This window comes from Plecotus auritus (assembly GCF_963455305.1).
Source record: "Plecotus auritus genome assembly, chromosome: 14".
NCBI classification, from domain to species: domain Eukaryota; kingdom Metazoa; phylum Chordata; class Mammalia; order Chiroptera; family Vespertilionidae; genus Plecotus; species Plecotus auritus.
In genome coordinates this window covers 2,164,373-2,182,915 of record NC_137780.1, presented here as the reverse complement: position 1 = coordinate 2,182,915, position 18,543 = coordinate 2,164,373, and the positions used below count along the sequence as shown (strand labels likewise).

General features: G+C 41.2%; 1 protein-coding gene across 5 annotated transcripts in view; it reads left to right on the top strand.

Annotated features, from left to right (window-relative positions):
• LOC308238638 (complement factor H-like) overlaps positions 1-18,000 on the top strand; it is a 34,628-nt gene extending 16,628 nt beyond the window's left edge. The window contains exons 8-23 of one of the 5 annotated variants that reach the window (XM_080650857.1): positions 1,013-1,207; positions 1,614-1,790; positions 3,628-3,810; positions 5,665-5,841; positions 7,913-8,092; positions 9,056-9,238; positions 9,353-9,535; positions 11,189-11,365; positions 12,357-12,533; positions 13,231-13,440; positions 14,376-14,549; positions 14,823-14,999; positions 16,230-16,286; positions 16,430-16,497; positions 16,626-16,808; positions 17,336-17,755. In XM_080650857.1, the coding sequence (XP_080506983.1) occupies positions 1,013-1,207; positions 1,614-1,790; positions 3,628-3,810; positions 5,665-5,841; positions 7,913-8,092; positions 9,056-9,238; positions 9,353-9,535; positions 11,189-11,365; positions 12,357-12,533; positions 13,231-13,440; positions 14,376-14,549; positions 14,823-14,999; positions 16,230-16,286; positions 16,430-16,497; positions 16,626-16,766 (2,459 nt within the window). In that variant the 3' untranslated portion in view covers positions 16,767-16,808; positions 17,336-17,755. Of the gene's footprint in view, positions 1-1,012; positions 1,208-1,613; positions 1,791-3,627; positions 3,811-5,664; positions 5,842-7,912; positions 8,093-9,055; positions 9,239-9,352; positions 9,536-11,188; positions 11,366-12,356; positions 12,534-13,230; positions 13,441-14,375; positions 14,550-14,822; positions 15,000-16,229; positions 16,404-16,429; positions 16,498-16,625; positions 16,809-17,335 lie in introns of all 5 variants that reach the window. The other 4 variants (XM_080650853.1, XM_080650854.1, XM_080650856.1 and 1 more) reach the window with 4 other exon arrangements.
• The last annotated feature ends 543 nt before the right edge of the window (positions 18,001-18,543 follow it).

The window sequence follows — 18,543 nt, the reverse complement described above, 5'->3', positions numbered from 1 at the left end:
GCCTCACTCAAGGGAGGGGCACGGGGCTCCCTTGTATGAGGGGGATGAATGTGGGAGACGTTGTGCACTTGCCAAAGCCATCCCCTGTCACACAACACACCTCAGTCCACAGGGTATTTTATTCCTGGGGGGTTGCCCCTTTCGCGGTGTTTTCTGTCTCTACAGTCTCATTGCTGTTCCTTGTATACCAGTTCATTGTCAAAGGGGCCCCCACTTTAGCTGGATCTTCCATGGATGACAAGAGAAATGATACACATAACAGGTCAATGGCTCCGTGTTCATTCAAGGCCAAGGCCAAATGAATGTGGACAGTCAGGTGCCTTAAAGACGATGCCATGACCACCGTGACACAGACCTCCGTGTGCATAACAATGACAAGGAGAGTGACTATTTATGTAGATAACATTGACCTACAGTGTTGTGTTACTTCCAGGTGCACGCTATAATGATTCGGTATCTGTACATATTGTGAAATGATCAGGGAACAAGTGTTATTCACATCATCTGAAGGTTATAATGTTTCTTGTCCTAGAAAGCCTAACGCAATGAGTATAATTATGGGCATCCTATATAATAAAAGGCTAATATGCAAATAGACTGAACGGCTGAATGACCGATTGCTATGATGTGCACTGACCACCAGGGGGCAGATGCTCCACGCAGGAGCTTCCCCTGGTGGTCAGTGCGCTCCCACAAGGGAGTGCGGCTTAGCCAGAAGCCCTGAACTGGGCTTACGGCTGGCGAGCGCAACAGCGGTGGTAGGAGCCTGTCCCACCTCCGCAGCGGCGCTAAGAATGTCGGACTGCCAGCTTAGACATCCCCCGAGGGCTCCCAGACTGTGAGAGGGCACAGGCCAGGCTGAGGGACCCCGCCCCACCCCGAGTGCATGAATTTCGTGCACCGGGCCTCTAGTACGCGAATATAACTCATCAATGAAACAAGGTACCGCTCAATGCGTTTTTATTAAGGTGAAACATTACTTATACTGTGTTTTGTTTGTTTTAATTGCTAGTTAAGCCCTGTGAATTTCCGGAAATAAAACATGGAAGCCTATACTGGCAAGATAGATATAGATCATACTTCCCAGTATCGCCAGGACAATGGTTTCATTATTCCTGTGATGAAAACTATGTGACTCCTTCACAAGACAGATGGGACCGCCTGACTTGCACACGAGATGGATGGTCCCCGGAAGTGCCCTGCCTCAGTGAGTGAACCTCTGTGTCCTGTGCACGTGGCCATAGTTCCGAGTGGAGAGAGCCCCCATGAGCACCCCTGAGCCTGGCGGGAAAAGTGGGTGGGAGGAGGAGTCTCTGTGCAGAAAGACCGATACTGGCTGTCTCTTTCATCCAGGTTCTTCATTAGCAGCACGAGAAATAGAAATGGAAATTCTATAAGCCTACCTATAGCATTTATGCATATTTCAGTTGTGGAAACTACAGATAAATACCATTTAACATGGATTTTAAAAACATTTGGTAGCAACTGTAGTGTTTCGTACGTTATGGGCGACTCTTGGATGTTTATGCATTCTAATTTAAATATTAAAAAGATAGTTTTTAATTTATTTTGACCCCACTTACGTGTTTTTATCATCATTTTATAATTCTCAGGAAAATGCATTTTTAATTATTTGGAACATGGACATCGTCCACAACGTGAACAAAAATATTTGCAGGGCGCATCTGTAAATGTTCATTGCTATCCTGGCTACACACTTCAAAACAAGCAGACCAAGATGACCTGTACGGAGAATGGCTGGGTCCCTCCGCCCAGATGCATCCCTGTCGGTAAGAAAACTGGTCTAAGAGCCAGTGTGTTTGTGATTGTCTGAGACTCACCTGGAGTAACTGAGGCAAAGGTTTCTATCACCTGGTTATTTTGCCAATGGCCCTCTGTGGCTTTATTTTTTCAAGGGTGTATGAGTGGAAACACCGATTTCTTGGTGTACCGATAGAAAACTAAGAAAGCTTATTGGTAGACATAAATTTTTAAAACAACAACAAAAGACTGCAAAGAGCAAACATGTAATAACAGTGTCATGCACAAGATGGCAGATTAGGAGGTTCAATCATCTTCCCCACAAAGAACAGAGATTGTGACAATCACCCCCGCATGTGGGCTCCAGGGACCCGGCTGAGAAGTTGCACACACCATTGGAGCAAATGGCCCACACTGGGGGCACCGAAGTCTCTGAGAGCAACAATTGCAGCCCTGAGTTGCTCCTCCCGAAATGCACCTCTGGGTTGTTTGAGGTTGGACACCTCAAGTCCTACTGGCTTGATGTTTTGTTTTGGAAGTCTAGGTTGTTCGGCTCAACTTGATCTATTCAAGGCTTGTTTGCCAATGACTAAGGCTGGTGTGGGGAGCCATTGCACAGATGAGCTTATTCAGGGTCTGGCTGGAGAAGGCCTCTTTGGCCTCTGTACTAAGTGATCTGTGCTTAAAGACCTGTTCCCATGTGACTGATGAACATGCCTGTTTCCAGTGCTGTGTGTGCCTTGGAATCTTGGAATTTGTAGTTTCCTGGCAGGTCTTTCCTCTGCTAGTTGTGCTCTGCCCATTCTCAGGGGGTTCCGCCCTGCACTCTAGTGGGATGTATTCACCAAAGAATCTAGGAATCGCCGTGCAGGTTTGTAGAGCTCTCTCCCTCATCCAGGGGTCTTTCCTCTCTGCTTATGGTCATTCAGCGTTGGGTGGTGTCAGCCTCTTTGGGAACGCCGGCGTTGGTTTCTCCTATTCAGTAGGACTGACACGTTCTGCTGGGGTTTTCCCTTCCCCTGCTGTGAGCTGGAAAATTCCCGCCTCCCAACAAAGCCCCACTGAGAATGGAGATCCCATGGGTTGACCCTATGTCTCGGGAACCTAAGTTAGGCACTGGCCGTGTCCATGTGCCTCACAAGGTTGTTTTCATAGACTGGGCTCCGTTTCCTCACTGTCTGTGGGGCTGGCCCCTCTTCATTGTTCTTCCCTTGTGTTTATCCATTTTAGTGCATATTTTCAATGGGCCACCTTTTGACTCTGTACATTGTCTGAAGGGTTTGGCTTCTAGTTGATTCCTGCTCAGATGTTTCTCTTTTCCAGTTGGTTTTTCCTTTGTCAGCACGAATGGGTGTAACTGAAAATGGGAATCCCATATGTTTAATGCGGACAGCTTGCTATTTTGACATAAACACACGTAGTGACATGACCACCAGATCGAGCTGCCTAGCACATCCATCACCTCACCTAGGTCCCATTGCTTCCATGGGGGAGAGCACTTAGGCTCCCCCCTCTTAGCAATATTGAAACCCAGGCAGTCATAGGATAGGGCCTGTTGCTAGGAGAGCTCTGGCATGCTGGGGGCTTCCAGATTCACGAGACAAACCTATTTTTCATAATTTCTTACAAGGCATCCTGAGTGTTTCAAATCTGGCTTAGTCCCCCCAGATGTTTCCAACATCTAGATTTAACATTTTTGGAAACTCATAACCTACTTTCTCCGACACAATGCTTTGGATGGTTAGGAATTTTCCAGGTTTTTGTTGACGAATGCCCTTATTTCTTATGTTGTGATGTTGTGCGAGTCCTTAGGAAACTGTTGGCTGACCATATGCTTACCTTTTCCTTACGCTCTCTTCCTTTTAGAAACATGTTTAAAGTCAAAGGCAAAAATTGAGAATGGATTTATTTCTGACTCTAAGGCTGCATTCCTCATAAATCAAGAAGTAAAATATAACTGCCACCAAGATTATGTAACAGAAGATGGTCACACATCCGGGTATATTACATGTCTCCAGAATGGATGGTCAGCTCAACCCAGATGCATTAGTAAGTCATTCATGACTGTGGTGTCCATTATTTTATTGAACAAACGTTTACTTTAACTGATTTCCTTTTTGTGGGGTGGTGGAAGCTGACGTAGCTCTATTTGAACAAGCTAAATAAGGAACTTGTGAGAAAATATATGTAATTTCCTTTTGTCTTTTCCAAGGAATTCCTAGTAGGGTAGACAGAAGTCCATCTTTCCGTTCAAGGTTTATCCACCGCAAAACATCCTGCGGTTTGCACGCTGCCTAGTGAGGCTGTGTGATCCGCTGTGAGCTCACCCGCTTTGAGCTGAGGTCCGGCCCTGTTGCACCTGTTTTCAGGTGATCAGACTTTCCTTCCAGAGGCTTTGTTCCTAGACCTAGAAGTTCGTGTGTAAGTGAAATGTGGGCTCACAGAACACAGGTTTCGAGGAATGTCACTTGAGTGGTTTCTGTGTTCCATGCTGCAGGGGACGTCCTCTTCTGAGACATCACTTCCTGCAGGAACCCTACATGAATGGGTAGGGAGCGGAGACTGTGACATGCATGTAGACAGACGCAGAGTCACTGCCGGGAGAGATCTCTCTGCTCTATGGCCTCGGAGTTTATGAACATTCCCTACAACTGTTTGCTCATTCTGTCTTGTTCATCCCAGCGCCATGCAGTGGTAGTTTTCATTCACTTTAAGTGAAGTAGACATTGAAAATGTCCATTCCTATTGTTTTCATTGCTTTCCATTTGCATAGTTACCATGGAAACCAGCCAAAGAAAAAATGATGTTGCATCCATATCAGACTCATTTTATATGAAATTGTGATCAACTATTCATTACAACACTCTTATTAGGAAAAGAAGAAATGTGTCTATCATTATTATAGTTTTAGTTTATTTTTGACACTTTAAGTTATGTAGCTAGCTACATAGTATGTTATAAAATATGAGGTAAATTATTTAAACTTTTATTAACACCACTCCAATATAGTGTTAGTGAAAACTGAGACCATTTTTTAATATTTTGCTTTCTTATACTAATTATAAACATAGGAGTATCTTTACATTCGACTTTGATAAGTATAAAAGAATACACAGTCATTAAAAATATCTGAAAAAGCTAAATTAGCATGTGAGCTTTAAAAATTAGTATGTGGCCCTAACTGGTTTGGCTCAGTGGATAGAGCGTCGGCCTGTGGACTGAAGGGTCCCAGGTTCGATTCTGGTCAAGGGCATGTACCTTGGTTGCGGGCACATCCCCAGTGGGGAGTGTGCAGGAGGCAGCTGATCAATGTTTTTCTCTCATCGATCTTTCTAACTCTATCCCTCTCCCTTCCTCTCTGTAAAAAAATCATAAAATATATTTTTAAAAAATAAAATAAAAATTAGTATGTGTTAAAGGAGAATGGTATAGAATGTTAAATTTACTCTCACTGTTGAAAAATAACTATTTTTGTTGAACCAATGCATTTTTTTCTGGCATATATGTCACAACTGCTAATAACTTTGGCATCATCTACACTCACAAAAATGCTATTCTGCTTTGCCAAAAAGAAAAAGTACAATGCATCTATTATGCCCTATTTTATTGCTAACATGGAATAAATGTCTAAGTTTAAATGCATTGAGAAAAATGTTCTTAAATGTTTTTGGATGATTTAAGTGATGATAAAACTGCTGTGTAGAAATACATGCTTTTATTATGAGTGTCGATTTTAGGACAGTGATTTATCACTAGTCTGCTTAGATTACTTGTATATGATGTATAATTCATTAGCACATGCTAAGTGATAAAGCTTTTTTATTCTTGGGATGGAACTTAACGTAATTCGATTGTCCACTCGATAATATTAGAAGTGAAATCTTCCATTCTATTATGCATTAGAATCTTGTGCCATGCCAGTATTTGAGAATGCCAGAGCCAAAAGTAATGGCACGTGGTTTAAGGTCAATGACAGGTTGACCTATGAATGCCAGGATGGATATAAAAACGGAGATGGACACAGCATGGGTTCCATAGTGTGTGGTGAACATGGTTGGTCTGATACACCCACCTGTCATGGTAAGTACTGATTTTCGGGATCATCGAAATAAACAACATGTGTGTGTCGCGTATAATTGTTTTGTTTTTCTAAATGCAGCCTTTTATATTATGTAAACCTGGGTACTCGTGACCCACCTTATATGTTTCACTACTTCCTCAGCAGTTTTCTTCCGAGCTGGTTCTTGACACCTCCCAGCTGGGTGTTCATTTCTGCAGGTCCCGACAGGACTTGCTTCCTTCCTGGTTGGGAATAGTTCTGAGGAGAGTTACACGCGTCTCCTGCATGTCTGCCAAGCAGCTGTCTGTTTTCCCGGGTTAGAAATAGAACTTGCATCTGTGGGAACCTGGGTGGATGCAGAGATTTCCAACTCATGAGAACAGTATGTGTAAAGCTTTGGAAACCAAACAATCCTTGGGAACTATGAGGGATTCCACTGAGGAAGGGGGAGAATTTTCGGTGGAGATTGGGCTAGAGTGACGGGCGTGACGGCTGAGGAGATGCAGAGCAGAGGACAGATCTGGGACGCATTTTGGTGGTAGAAAACACCAGTAACGTTACTGAGTGTTGGGTGTCAGACAGAGTAATCGTCCAGGGACTCATACGTGTATTTTAAATATTCTATCATAAGGAAGCAGGTGAATGGAGGTGACTTTTGGTAAGGTGGTGTGGGGAGTAGAAAGAGGTCTTTGAGAGGAACATCTCCATATTGACTTGGGCCCATGAGGATTGAGCTGCCCATGGACAATCAACATTGGATTCTAAACTACAGAGTTGAAAGTTGAGGTCTAGCCCGATCAACATATGAGATTATGACCATGTACCTGATGACGTCTCATTGGGGAAGAATACAGAAGGAGAAAAGAAGAAACCTCCAGACTGAGCCCTGAAGCATTCCAGCACGCAGATGTCCGACAGAAGAGGAGTGGGTAGCAAAGTAGAATAAAAGGAGGACTCAGAGAATCAGGAGGAAAAAAAAAATGTTGTCATGGGTGTGGGGAGATAAAAGGATAAAAGGGACAGGAAGTCTGACAGATGGATTCATAGCGAATTCCATGGAGTCCCTCTGGGTGGGTTTCAATTCCATTCCACGGTTTGCCAAGCATGTATCTTTGGGCAGCCATCAGGCTGATTGGCAGCATTGTTCATTCATCCATATCTGTAAAATGTTTCCATGTTGACAAACATGCTAATATTTTTTTAAAAATATTCTGGTGATTAGACTACATTCTCCATGCAGACTTCCACAGACACCTCGTGGGAGCTCCTTGCATTATGAAAAAGGAAAAACAAACACAACAACAATGAAACAAGTCAAAGAATGGATCAAATGATTAAAGTATTTCTAATACATTTTTATATTTTCAAAGGAACGAATAAATCCAAGGACTTTGAAAATAGGAGGGACTGAGGGCTCTGTTTCATATAGGAAGGCATCTCTACACAGAAAGGCTGAAATCTATTCAGACCCATGCAACAGGGAGAGCAAAGAACTTGATCTCTTAAAAAAGGTTCAAAGACCATGAAGCCTGGGGTCTGGATCAACAAAGGGAAGAAAAGATAAGATGACATTGGAAGTGTAGGCGTGAAAGAGTTGGGATTTTGGTCTACGTAGGAATTGATTTAAATTATTAACTAAGCAACTTTTAATGTTGCTCTACTGAAATATATGAGAAATGCCTCTCTAAAAGGCCTGGTTCGCCAAGTATATTCAATTAAAATACCCATTTTTATTTAAGCATGCAATTTAAAATTGTAGCATTAATTGTTTTAATGTGAGAGAATAGTATGGTTTTGATAATACCCAAAATGTAGCATATAGTTTTACTAATGTCAGTAATAAAATCAGATCCACTATAAGAGAGTTGATATTACAAATACGTTTTCAGGACACATCTATTGCTATTCAGAGGGTCCCATATGAAATGAGGGATGTGTCAGACATAATAGATAATGCACTTCCAGGGACAGCCTTTATTTGATGCCTCTCTGTATATGCAACACCCAGCCACTTATTTTCGCATGACATATAAAGTTTACTTGGCACTGATTAATCATATGTTCTCATTAAATTACTTACCCTTTTTATAGAAAAAGAATGTGTCGTTCCCGATATAGAGCAGAACTTATTTGCTCAGCCCCAGAAAAAGAAATATGTCATTGGAGACGTGTTGAAATTCTCCTGCAGAAATAGACTCCACTCTCTTCTTGGACCAGATTCTCTTCAGTGCTACCACTTTGGATGGTCCTCTAATCCTCCAACATGTAAAGGTGACTATTTCTCTGACACTTGCTCAAACAAGAATTAGAATGTTAGATATAAGCTGTTCTTTTCCTCTCTTAATTTTGTATTGGCTGCCAGTGTGTCTATAACTCGGTGCATTAAGCCAGGAATGTGTGTTGGGTAGTAGATACCTCACACTTCCTTATTTAAGGAAGTAATCTTTAATTGTTTTTTGTACTAAATATTGAAAATCTACATCAATGGACATAATGAGTGACGTTAGAGTAATCTCTTAAGTCAGAATTTTTGCATAACTTCCACCATTGGTGTTGCACATTTCTATCAGCATGGGTCTCACCTCAAGTTTCCCTGGAATTTCTAAACAATATCCAAGCATCATAGCATTCTTTCAGTGCCATATACCACGTAACGTAGAGTTAAAATTTGTCGATCAAATGCTTGCCTCCAGTGATCGTTTTTCAAAAAAGTTTTGATGAAATGTTTCCATGAATGTGAATAGTTGAATATTTGGTCATTGATTTGCATATAGGTTTAGATCTTCTAGAGCAGGGATGGGGGACCTTTTTTCTGCCAAGGGCCATTTGGATATTTATGACAACATTCTCAGACCATACAAAATTAGCAACTTAAAAATTATCCTGCTGTAATTGGTCAAACATTTAATTAACTTACTCCTAATGCCTTGGCAGGGCCAGACCAAATGATTTCTAGGGCCTTATACGGCCCCTGGGCCGGACGTTCCCCACCCAAGATCTAGAATATCACACGTTTCCTGGGCTTACATTATGTCCAGTATGCTAGTTCTGTATCATAACAGAACTGGGAGACATGAATCTGGTGTGAACACCATTCTTTTTCCTTTCTCAAAAGAATGCTATCATAAGTTAGATAACAAGTCATAGATTAAAGAAAAAATCTCTTCATTTTCCTGGATTTTCAGTTGTACTAGAGACACTTTCACCTTTAGTTACACAGTATCTCTACCGTAGAGAAAGTACAATCCTGTGATCAACCTCCTCGACTCCCCAACGGGACCGTTGCAGACACACCGAAAGAGGAATATGGACACGGTGAGGTGGTGGAGTATGTCTGCAACCCCAGGTTCCTGATGAAGGGCCCTAAGAAAATCCAGTGCGTTGATGGAGCGTGGACACCCTTGCCCGTGTGTGTTGGTAATGTACACGAAATTTCAATCGTTAGACTCACGTCAACACTCTGTGTTTCTATTCATATCAAGACCTCACTTACACTTTAATGTTGAATGTTTGTTGTGGGATTTTTCACAGAGGAGCACAGTACATGTGGAGACGTCCCTGAGCTGGAGGACGGCGAGGTCGTGTCCCCAGCACGGCCCTCCTATCACCATGGAGAATCAGTAGAGTTCACTTGCAGAGACGACTTTACAATGATTGGTCACAGCTCAGTTACATGTATTAGGGGAACGTGGACCCAACCGCCTCAGTGCATTGGTGAGAAGACACTTCTATAATTGGCATTTAATAGCATTGATATTTTTTATTGTGAAACTCTCCATGCAGCCATATTTTTGAAATGTCAGCTTGCAAATTATAATGAATCAAACTTTCATGGTTTATAGGTCAATCGTGTCTACAGAGGAAAAATAGAAACTAGCAATAGAATTTTATGTGTCTGTCTCTAATATTGACATTGTTTTATACCTATGAAGCTAAATTTTAGTTAAAGACATATGATTGAAATTTTCTCCCATAATGTTTGTTTTGTACCTCCCTATAATCTTGCTTTTCACCCTACTCGTTTCTTTTCTCCCGATAAATAAATTCTTTCAGAAAACAAGGATCTTTAGACATACCACAACCATCACACCTCCTTTTGAGTACAAATCTTCCTTCAGTCATCATCTCTTGGAGAAGATGATTTCTTCAACACTCTGGACCAATCCTAAAAATAAGACTAATTCTCAAGCCTCTTGTCTGTTTTAAATTAGTCTCTTTGATTTTAGTGTATGTTTTCTTCAGGTTGCTTTGCAAAATCATTCATTTTCTTCAGCCATTTACTTGACTTTTCTTTCTTCTGTTTATCCTCACTTGACTCTCATCATTAACAAATTAAGGAAAACTTCTTAGATCTATACTAATACCTTATCAAATTGAAAAAGGATTGCCACCTGCATCGCATTTTTGAAATATGTAGCTGTGTATGAAAACTTTTATGGTATATAAAATATACTGATGCCAGCATAAATTTATTATTATGGCATTATAATATTATTAGATTATGGGATGATCTGGTATATAAAATGGCTTCTCAAAGACCTTAAGAATATACATACAAAATAGGTTATGACTTAAACAACCAATAACTTATTCTGATTTTTGGTGATGATGCTGAAGATATGCTGAAATATTCACATTCTGTACCCTACAACTTAGATCAAACTTTCTTGTTATTGTACATTAAAGTCATTGAAAAATATGTAATGAAACTAGGAAACTCACATAGTCTATTCCCACAGATAATTTTCTTTCTTTTAACATTTCAAGGTTCTAGACTAAAAATAATTTAGAGATGTCTGAGATCAAGAAAAGTGATGTGAAAACTTGCTGATTTCAAATGGGATCATATTTAGTCATGTATGACTCTTTCCTATGTAGATCAAACAAAAGGTGAACTCCAATGTCCTTGCAATCCCCAAAGCACGACATGGCTTTAGGATGACTATTCTCTCTGAAATTTCAAAACTGGACATAGGACTATATGTTCACACATTGTATCCCACCTCATGCAATATGACCAGGAAGAACTTTGATGGTGGAATTTATGGACCTAAAGTCTTATTTCATTAGAGTCTGGACCAGCCATGGGCAAACTACGGCCCGCGGGCCGGATCCGGCTGTTCTATCCGGTTCTCTTGCTCTCCCCTCCGCTCCTTTACTTTGAATTTATATTAGTTCACACAAACACTCCATCCATACTTTTGTTCCGGCCCTCCGGTCCAGTTTAAGAACCCATTGTGGCACTCGAGTCAAAAAGTTTGCCCACCCCTGGTTTGGACTCTATAGTTGTTGTGTTGGTTTTTTTTATATATTAGTAGCTTGGATTTTCATAATCAGTGTCTTCAATGGAATATTTTCATTTTACAGCGACAGTTGAGCTCAAGGAGTGTAAATTATCAAGGGCAATTGCCTCTGAGATAAACTTGTCGGACAGGGTTAAATATGAGCATAATAAGAAAATCAGTTACACATGCAGGAGTAAGTCAGAGCAGAAACACTCAGTCTGCACGAATGGAAAATGGGAGCCTGAGGTAAACTGCACAGGTGAGCTCTTGTTTCGATCATTTCCAAAATGTGTGTTTCTTTTGCTTCCTACCTCGTAAAAGGTGTCTCTTTGGGTCTTAAATTTCTTTTTTACTAAGTATGTATTATGACAATAATTTTGAAAGTGGAAGGAAATTTAGAAAATAACCAAAACACTGCTTCTGAATATTCATTGTGTCATGTACCTTGGTCAGTCAAGGTTTCAACAAACCACCCAGCAGTGCGGTGGCTTTAAAGTCACATTGGGCAGTGGGTGTGTGCATTACTATTGGAATCCCATTGCTACCAAGTTCTCACCTTCAGATGTGCCTATGCCTGTAACGCGTGTATTTATCTAAGCATCGATGGGTGTACACATCTAGCTGCCGATCTATCTATGTCTGCATCCACCTATCGCTGTAGGAATCTACCCATCTAGGCATCTGTCTTTGCTCATGTATATCTGTCTGGCAAACACCGAGTCTTATTGCCACCACCAATTCCAGTAACATAGGGTTCATTCCACTTTTCATATCTGTATTGATCTTCTTTAACTGGGAGAGCACCTTGACCCACTATCCTCAATATTTTTACCAATTTCCTCAGGCCTAGAATATACAGAAAGCATCCTATATAATAAAAGGCTAACATGCAAATTGTCCCCTCAACTGGGAGTTCGACCAGGAGTTCAACCTAGGGTTCGACCAGGATGGCCGGATGCCACCGGTGCACAAATTCGGGCACCAGGACTCTAGTTTTATATAAGCTACCCAGGATTGATAACAGAAGGAATAAAGGACAGAATCTACAAGGAAGGCCATGAGAATATAAACCCAATGAGGTACATTAGACTGACAAACAAGATGGAAAGATAACACATTTAAACACAGAACAGAGCATTACAGTTTGATCTATCCAGGTGCATTATTATTGATCATTTTATTCACTGAGTTGTTATTTTAATATTTTTGACATGATTTTTCATCAAGAAATCTGATTTTAATATTTTTAGAAGCACCACGATGTCCACCTCCACCTCAGATTCCCAATTCTCAAAATATGACCCTGACAGTGAATTATCAAGAAGGAGAAAAAATATCTATTCTCTGTCAAGAAAACTTTCTAATCCAGGAAGGAGAGGAAATCGTGTGCCAGGATGGACGATGGCAGTCAATACCGCGCTGTGTCGGTCAGTAGTGGGTCACTTGCGTTGCAACTGTCTTTCAGATGAGGGGAAAACTCCCCTGCTTTGTGCAAAGGAACAGGATAAGCCCTTTCCCCTATCCATGCCACTTCATCTCCAAACAGTAATGCCATCCAGGTGCAGAAATCAATCAGCATTATTTCACTTCTATTGTGAAATGAATGCAAATAGAAACTTCCAGTGACTGTGGAAATGCCATAGTTCTGTTTATGCGTATTTCACTCTTCAAGATGAACAGCAGGAGACTGAAAAGGCATATGGGACGAGTGGATAGTAGCATCAATTTTATGGGCACATATATCTTTGCAGGTTTCAAATATTATTAGTTATTAATAATTTAATTTCTTGCCCTGGCCGGTTTGGCTCAGTGGATAGAGCATCAGCCTGCGGGCTCCAGGGTCCCAGGTTCGATTTCAGTCAAGGGCATGTACCTTGGTTGCGGGCACATCCCCAGTAGAGGGTGTGCAGGAGGCGGCTGATCGATGTTTCTCTCTCATCATTGTTTCTAACTCTCCCTCTCCCTTCCTCTCTGTAAAAAAAATCAATAAAATACATTTTTTTAAAATAATAATTTTATTTGTCCCAATGACCTTACTTTAAAGTCCCAAACAGTGTTGGATTTTATTTTTCAATTTAAACATTATCCTTGTGTTTGACCCCTTAATCTCTATTTTCCATATAGAAAAAACTCCATGTTCTCAACCACCTCATGTAGAACATGGAAGCATTAATTCATCCAGATCTTCAGAAGACGGAGGAGAAGCATTGGAACCCACGCTCTATGCACATGGCACCACATTAAGTTATATTTGTGAGGATGGTTTCAAATTATCTCAAGAAGATGGGATAACATGCCACCTGGGAAAGTGGAGTGCTTCCCCACAGTGTGTAGGTAAGGACAGCATGCAAACTAAAGTTCTCTTTTGGTACAGTTCAGTAACGTAACCCATCGTCATCATCAAAGTCATGAGAAATAACTCTTTAATAAACTGATGAACAAAAAGATAGATACAGAGGCAGTAAAGCATCAAACAGACTGTCAAATTACTGCGGTAAGGTTAGGGAGAGGTGGGGGAAATAAGAGATCAACCGAAGGACTTATATGCATGCATATAAGAGTAACCAACGGATGCAAAACATTGGGGAGTGAGGGCAGGTATGGGAGTGGGGTGGAGGGGGGGGGATAATGGTAAGATATGTACACATATAATACCTTAATAAAAATTAAAAAAAAGAAATAACTCTTTAGATTTATAAACATATAAAACCATTATATAGATTTTCATATTTCCCAAATGACTTTTGCATAAACAAATCAAGCCTGTTTTTATTAATTTTATTGGCTCATTATGAAATCACTTGTAATTCGGGCATTTTTTTTTTTCCTACAAAACCTGAAATGTGGTGAAATGAAATCCAACTCTTCATAGAAGTGTACCTGGTCATATTCCTGCATATTCCTATGGGTTGCAATGCAGGCTTTGTGGCCAGGTTTTATGAAGGTTTATGTTCTCCCTCCATTGTCCCTTCTGATCTCTTACGGTAGAGGATACTTTTCTTAAGATGATTCTCAATGTGTTTCTTTTTATTGCTCATGGTTGGTTAGAGAAGCATTGATACGCTCATTCTTAGATGTGTTCACAGTTTTCACATCAAGTTCTTGCTCAAGCCGACAGCCGGACAACCACCACGGAGGTTCTAGAAGCATTTGTGCGCCTGTGTGATCTTTGATTTCAAATGAAAGTACCAAATATGACATGAAAAGAGGTTCAGAGGGAGTGAAATACAAGGTCATTCTTCCTTTCCTTTCTTTTTTTTCTTTCTCAGGACTTCCTTGTGGGCCACCCCCTGTGGTTTCCAACGCTGTTATGTCGAACAGCTTAGGCAGTTATCCACATGGGGGAAAATACACATTCACCTGTAAACCCGGATTTCGGATCCTTGGGCCTGCATCTGTAGAATGCTCAGGAAGAAGTTGGTCCCATCCGCCAGAATGCACAAGTACAGTGTATTTCATTTTATTCTAAGGCTGATGAATATCTTTAGTTCAGAGCATCCACAGTACAACTAAATACCACCATCCCCACGTTGCGCTTTTGATAAATGTAAAATTATTCAATGTAATGGAGTCAAGATGGCTAACATTTTCAAGCTGTAAGAAAAACATTGTACAGTAGGCATTGGTTTGGTGTGTATCTATTATTCTAGAGTATAATTGTTGCCTGTTGTGTACTTTTAAGATTTACTGGAAAGTCTCTGTTGTTGCTTTTTCAGCAATTAATTGTCCTAGCCCACCCAGCTATGACAAAGCCATCCTCAAAAGCAAGAAGAAGAAGTCATACAAGTCAGGAGAACAAGTGACGTATAGATGTGAAGAACATTACCAAATGGATGGATCCGATACTGTAGAGTGTAGGGACGGCATTTGGATAGGAACACCCACGTGCAAAGGTATTTTGATGAATGGCTTCTAGCATCATTAAAAATAGACACCGGTTCTGGTGTAGGCCAGATGAAGGAAGGTTTATGCCTCAACATAGAGGAATGGGATGTGTATCAGTGGTGGGCATTGGAACCCCAGAGCCCTCAGAGTGTGACCCCTGAAACAGCCGTGTCAGCATCTCAGGCAATTGGTAGAAAGGCAAATGCAAACTCACAGGCTCACTCAGACTCAGCCTCAGAAGCTCAGGGGTTGTGACCCCGAAAACCTTGTAGCAATTCCCAGCGGGTTCTACACCCACTGTTGTTGGGAACCATAGCTTCAGCCTCTTATTACTTTACATGCACCCGAATCTCCCCGATGAGCTGCACTGTGCTCACTGCAGTGCCCTTAAGCACTCAAGTTGTTGGAGTATTTTTAGGAAATTGTAAATATATTGGACTCTTCTCTGTCCTCAGTGTCTGTGTGGATATCTTAAGGGATCAGCTTCCTTAGCTACTTATTCTCTAAGAACCTGGCTAACGTGCTCATTTTCTAAGGGCCTAAAGTCACAGTTCAAAAACATGATGCTTGTGAACCACATTTGGCTGCCAAGTAACATGTTCGTTATGTGTTTCTTGGGTTTATAAATTCACTTTGATTTTATATCATCTACGCTTATTTTACTAAACTTAAAGAAAAAGGTTCAGAAAAACCATCATTTTCTTACTTTGAAAAAAGTTTTAAAATTTTTACTGAATTTATTGAGGTGCCATTGGTTAATAAATGGTGCTGGTGTAATTGGACAGACACAAGCAAAAAAATGATATTGGATCACCTTCTTATACCTTACACAAGAATAAACTCAAAATGGATTATAGATGTAAATATAAGATTCAAAAACCATAAAAATCCTAGAAGAAATAACATGGGCAGTAAAACCTTAGACATTTCTCATAGCAATATTTATTTTCTGATACATCTCCTCAGGCAAGCAAAACAAAAGAAAAAATAAACAAATAGGACTCCATCAAACTAAAAAGTTTTGCACAGCATAATCATCATGTTCATTGGCCGAAAAATCTCTATTGACCTTTGAGAGAGGATGGGAAAGAAACTTAAGATATAGAAGATTGCCTTTCAACAAAATATTTGCTTTATCTTCTTTTTTCAATCCTGCATGTAAATTTGTGAGGATTTTTAGTCTTAATTGTGTCTAAGTGATCGCTGCATTAGAGATCCTTTTTTTCGTCTTTATTCAGATCTCTCCTGTGGCAGCCCTCCCCCAGTGGAAAATGCCTTTATAGCAGACCAGAAACGTAGGTATCAAAATGAGGACACAGCACGTTATGAATGCAGGCACCCTTTGGGCCTCTTCGGGAATGCAGAGGTGACATGCCTAAGTGGGAAGTGGACAGACCCTCCTGAGTGCAAGGGTAGGTGTCTCATTCTCCCCTCGCAGCCTCTGTGAGCTTCTGTAAGCACTGGGTGACATACTCCTGTCCCGCTGGCCTTCATTCGGTTCCTCAGGTTTGTTGCTCTGTCGTTTCCTGTAAATGGGTTTGGGGCCGGGAGGAGGTGAGTGTGGCTCCCACCTACTCCTCAGCTCCCTTAAAGTCCACTGCTCACTCAATAAGTCAAACCATATCCTCTCTTAGAGTCCACAGGAAAATGTGGGCCCCCTCCCGTTATTGACAATGGAGACATTACCACATATCCAAAAGCAGTCTACGCTCCCGGGTCTTCAGTGGTGTATCAGTGCCAGGCCTACTATGAACTTGAGGGAAACAGGAGAATAACGTGCCGTGATGGAAAGTGGTCTGAACCACCCAAATGCTTGGGTAAGTCTTGTAATATCCTCGTGGCCCTCGGAAACCCGTGCAATGAACGCCCTGTTTGCTGCTTACAACAGAACCTGCATGGACTGTCTCCTGTTCTGTTGACCACCAAACAGTCATGGCTGAGGGTACAAAGTCTGGAAAATTCTGGAGCAACAACAGCAAGAAACAATCATTTTTCTTTATTGTAATTTATTGTCCCCATCACCACTTATGCCCCCTCCACCCTCTTCCACCTCCACCACCCCCTTCAAGGATCCTTTAATGAAAGCCCTTCATAGCGTAGTTGACATTGTGAACGTTGATTATAACATGCAATGATCACACATTCCACAGAGTACCTCATTTTTACATCATTGATAGTTTACAGTGAGTTATAGCAACATAATGGATTTTCAATGAAGTGGTTTGCAAAAGGGTTTGAGAATAAATTCCTGGATCTGTGTAGAAGGTTCTACATGAGAGTGTAAAATTCTGTAGGAAAATACTTGTATACTACTTAGTTTTATTTCTTTCTTTTTCACCTTCAGATGCATGTGTAATATCAGAAGAAATCATGGAAGAACATAACATAGAGCTGAAGTGGTCATATGAGAAAAAAATTTATTCTAGAACAAACGATTATATTGAATTCATGTGTCGACGTTATTATCATCCAAAGTCACCAGAAGCTGCATTCCGAGTACAATGCCGAGAAGGGAAACTGGAGTATCCCACTTGTGCATAGAATGAGAGCCAGTGGCAGTTTTCACATTAAAATGTGGGCCTTCATTCAGAATGCTTTAATATTGATCTAATTCTTCTCAATTTATTTCTCTAGTTGGGTGTAACTCCCTTTTATTCATTCATCAGAATTGCTGTTAAATGCCAGGTGGGAGGTGCCATTGTAATCTGAGACCAACGCACCACTTCCCATAAGCATCTCATTAAAATGTGACAAACCAACATGCTATGTGTTCCTTCTTGAAACGTCTCTGGCCAGAAATTAGATGCCATCTCGTCCTCCTCTGCTTCCGCCCCGCCCCCCACCGTCCCATCTTTCTCAGCTTTCTCCATGATTGTGGGGGCGTTTTGAGCCTCTTATTTCAGAGGAAAGGGGAAAATGCTTGTCTCCATCTTCACCTTAAAATCACTTCACAATCATGTCAAACCAAACTGTGTCATTCCCATATTGGCAATAGATGGTAGAGGTTTTACTTCGTTTTGTTTCTCTATCCATAGCTCACTATCCCCCAAAATGATGAAATGCAACGTCTGCATGTCCATCTAGCACATACAATGCTTCACACAGGTCATAAAGAGCTACTAGATTCCAATCAGGGGCCTAGCTATTGTAACACAGACTTTAAAACTGATAAAATACCGACTATGAACACGTACAACACATTCACCCAGTTTGCTGTGAAAAGTGAGCCAATGGGTAAAGATCAAAGACTGGCAGGAAGCACAGTTCAATTTAGATATAAGAGGCGTGGGCATTGGGTTCAATTCTTATACCCTCCCATTCCTCAGTCTTTAACATATATCACCTTTGAGCCCCTAGAACAGCCGTGGGCAAACTACGGCCCGCGGGCCGGATCTGGCCCGTTCGGCTGTTCTATCCGGCCCGCGGAGCTGAAAGAGCGGAGGGTTCTCTTGCTCTCCCCTCCGCTCCTTTACTTTGAATTTATATTAGTTCACACAAACACTCCATCCATGCTTTTGTTCCGGCCCTCCGGTCCAGTTTAAGAACCCACTG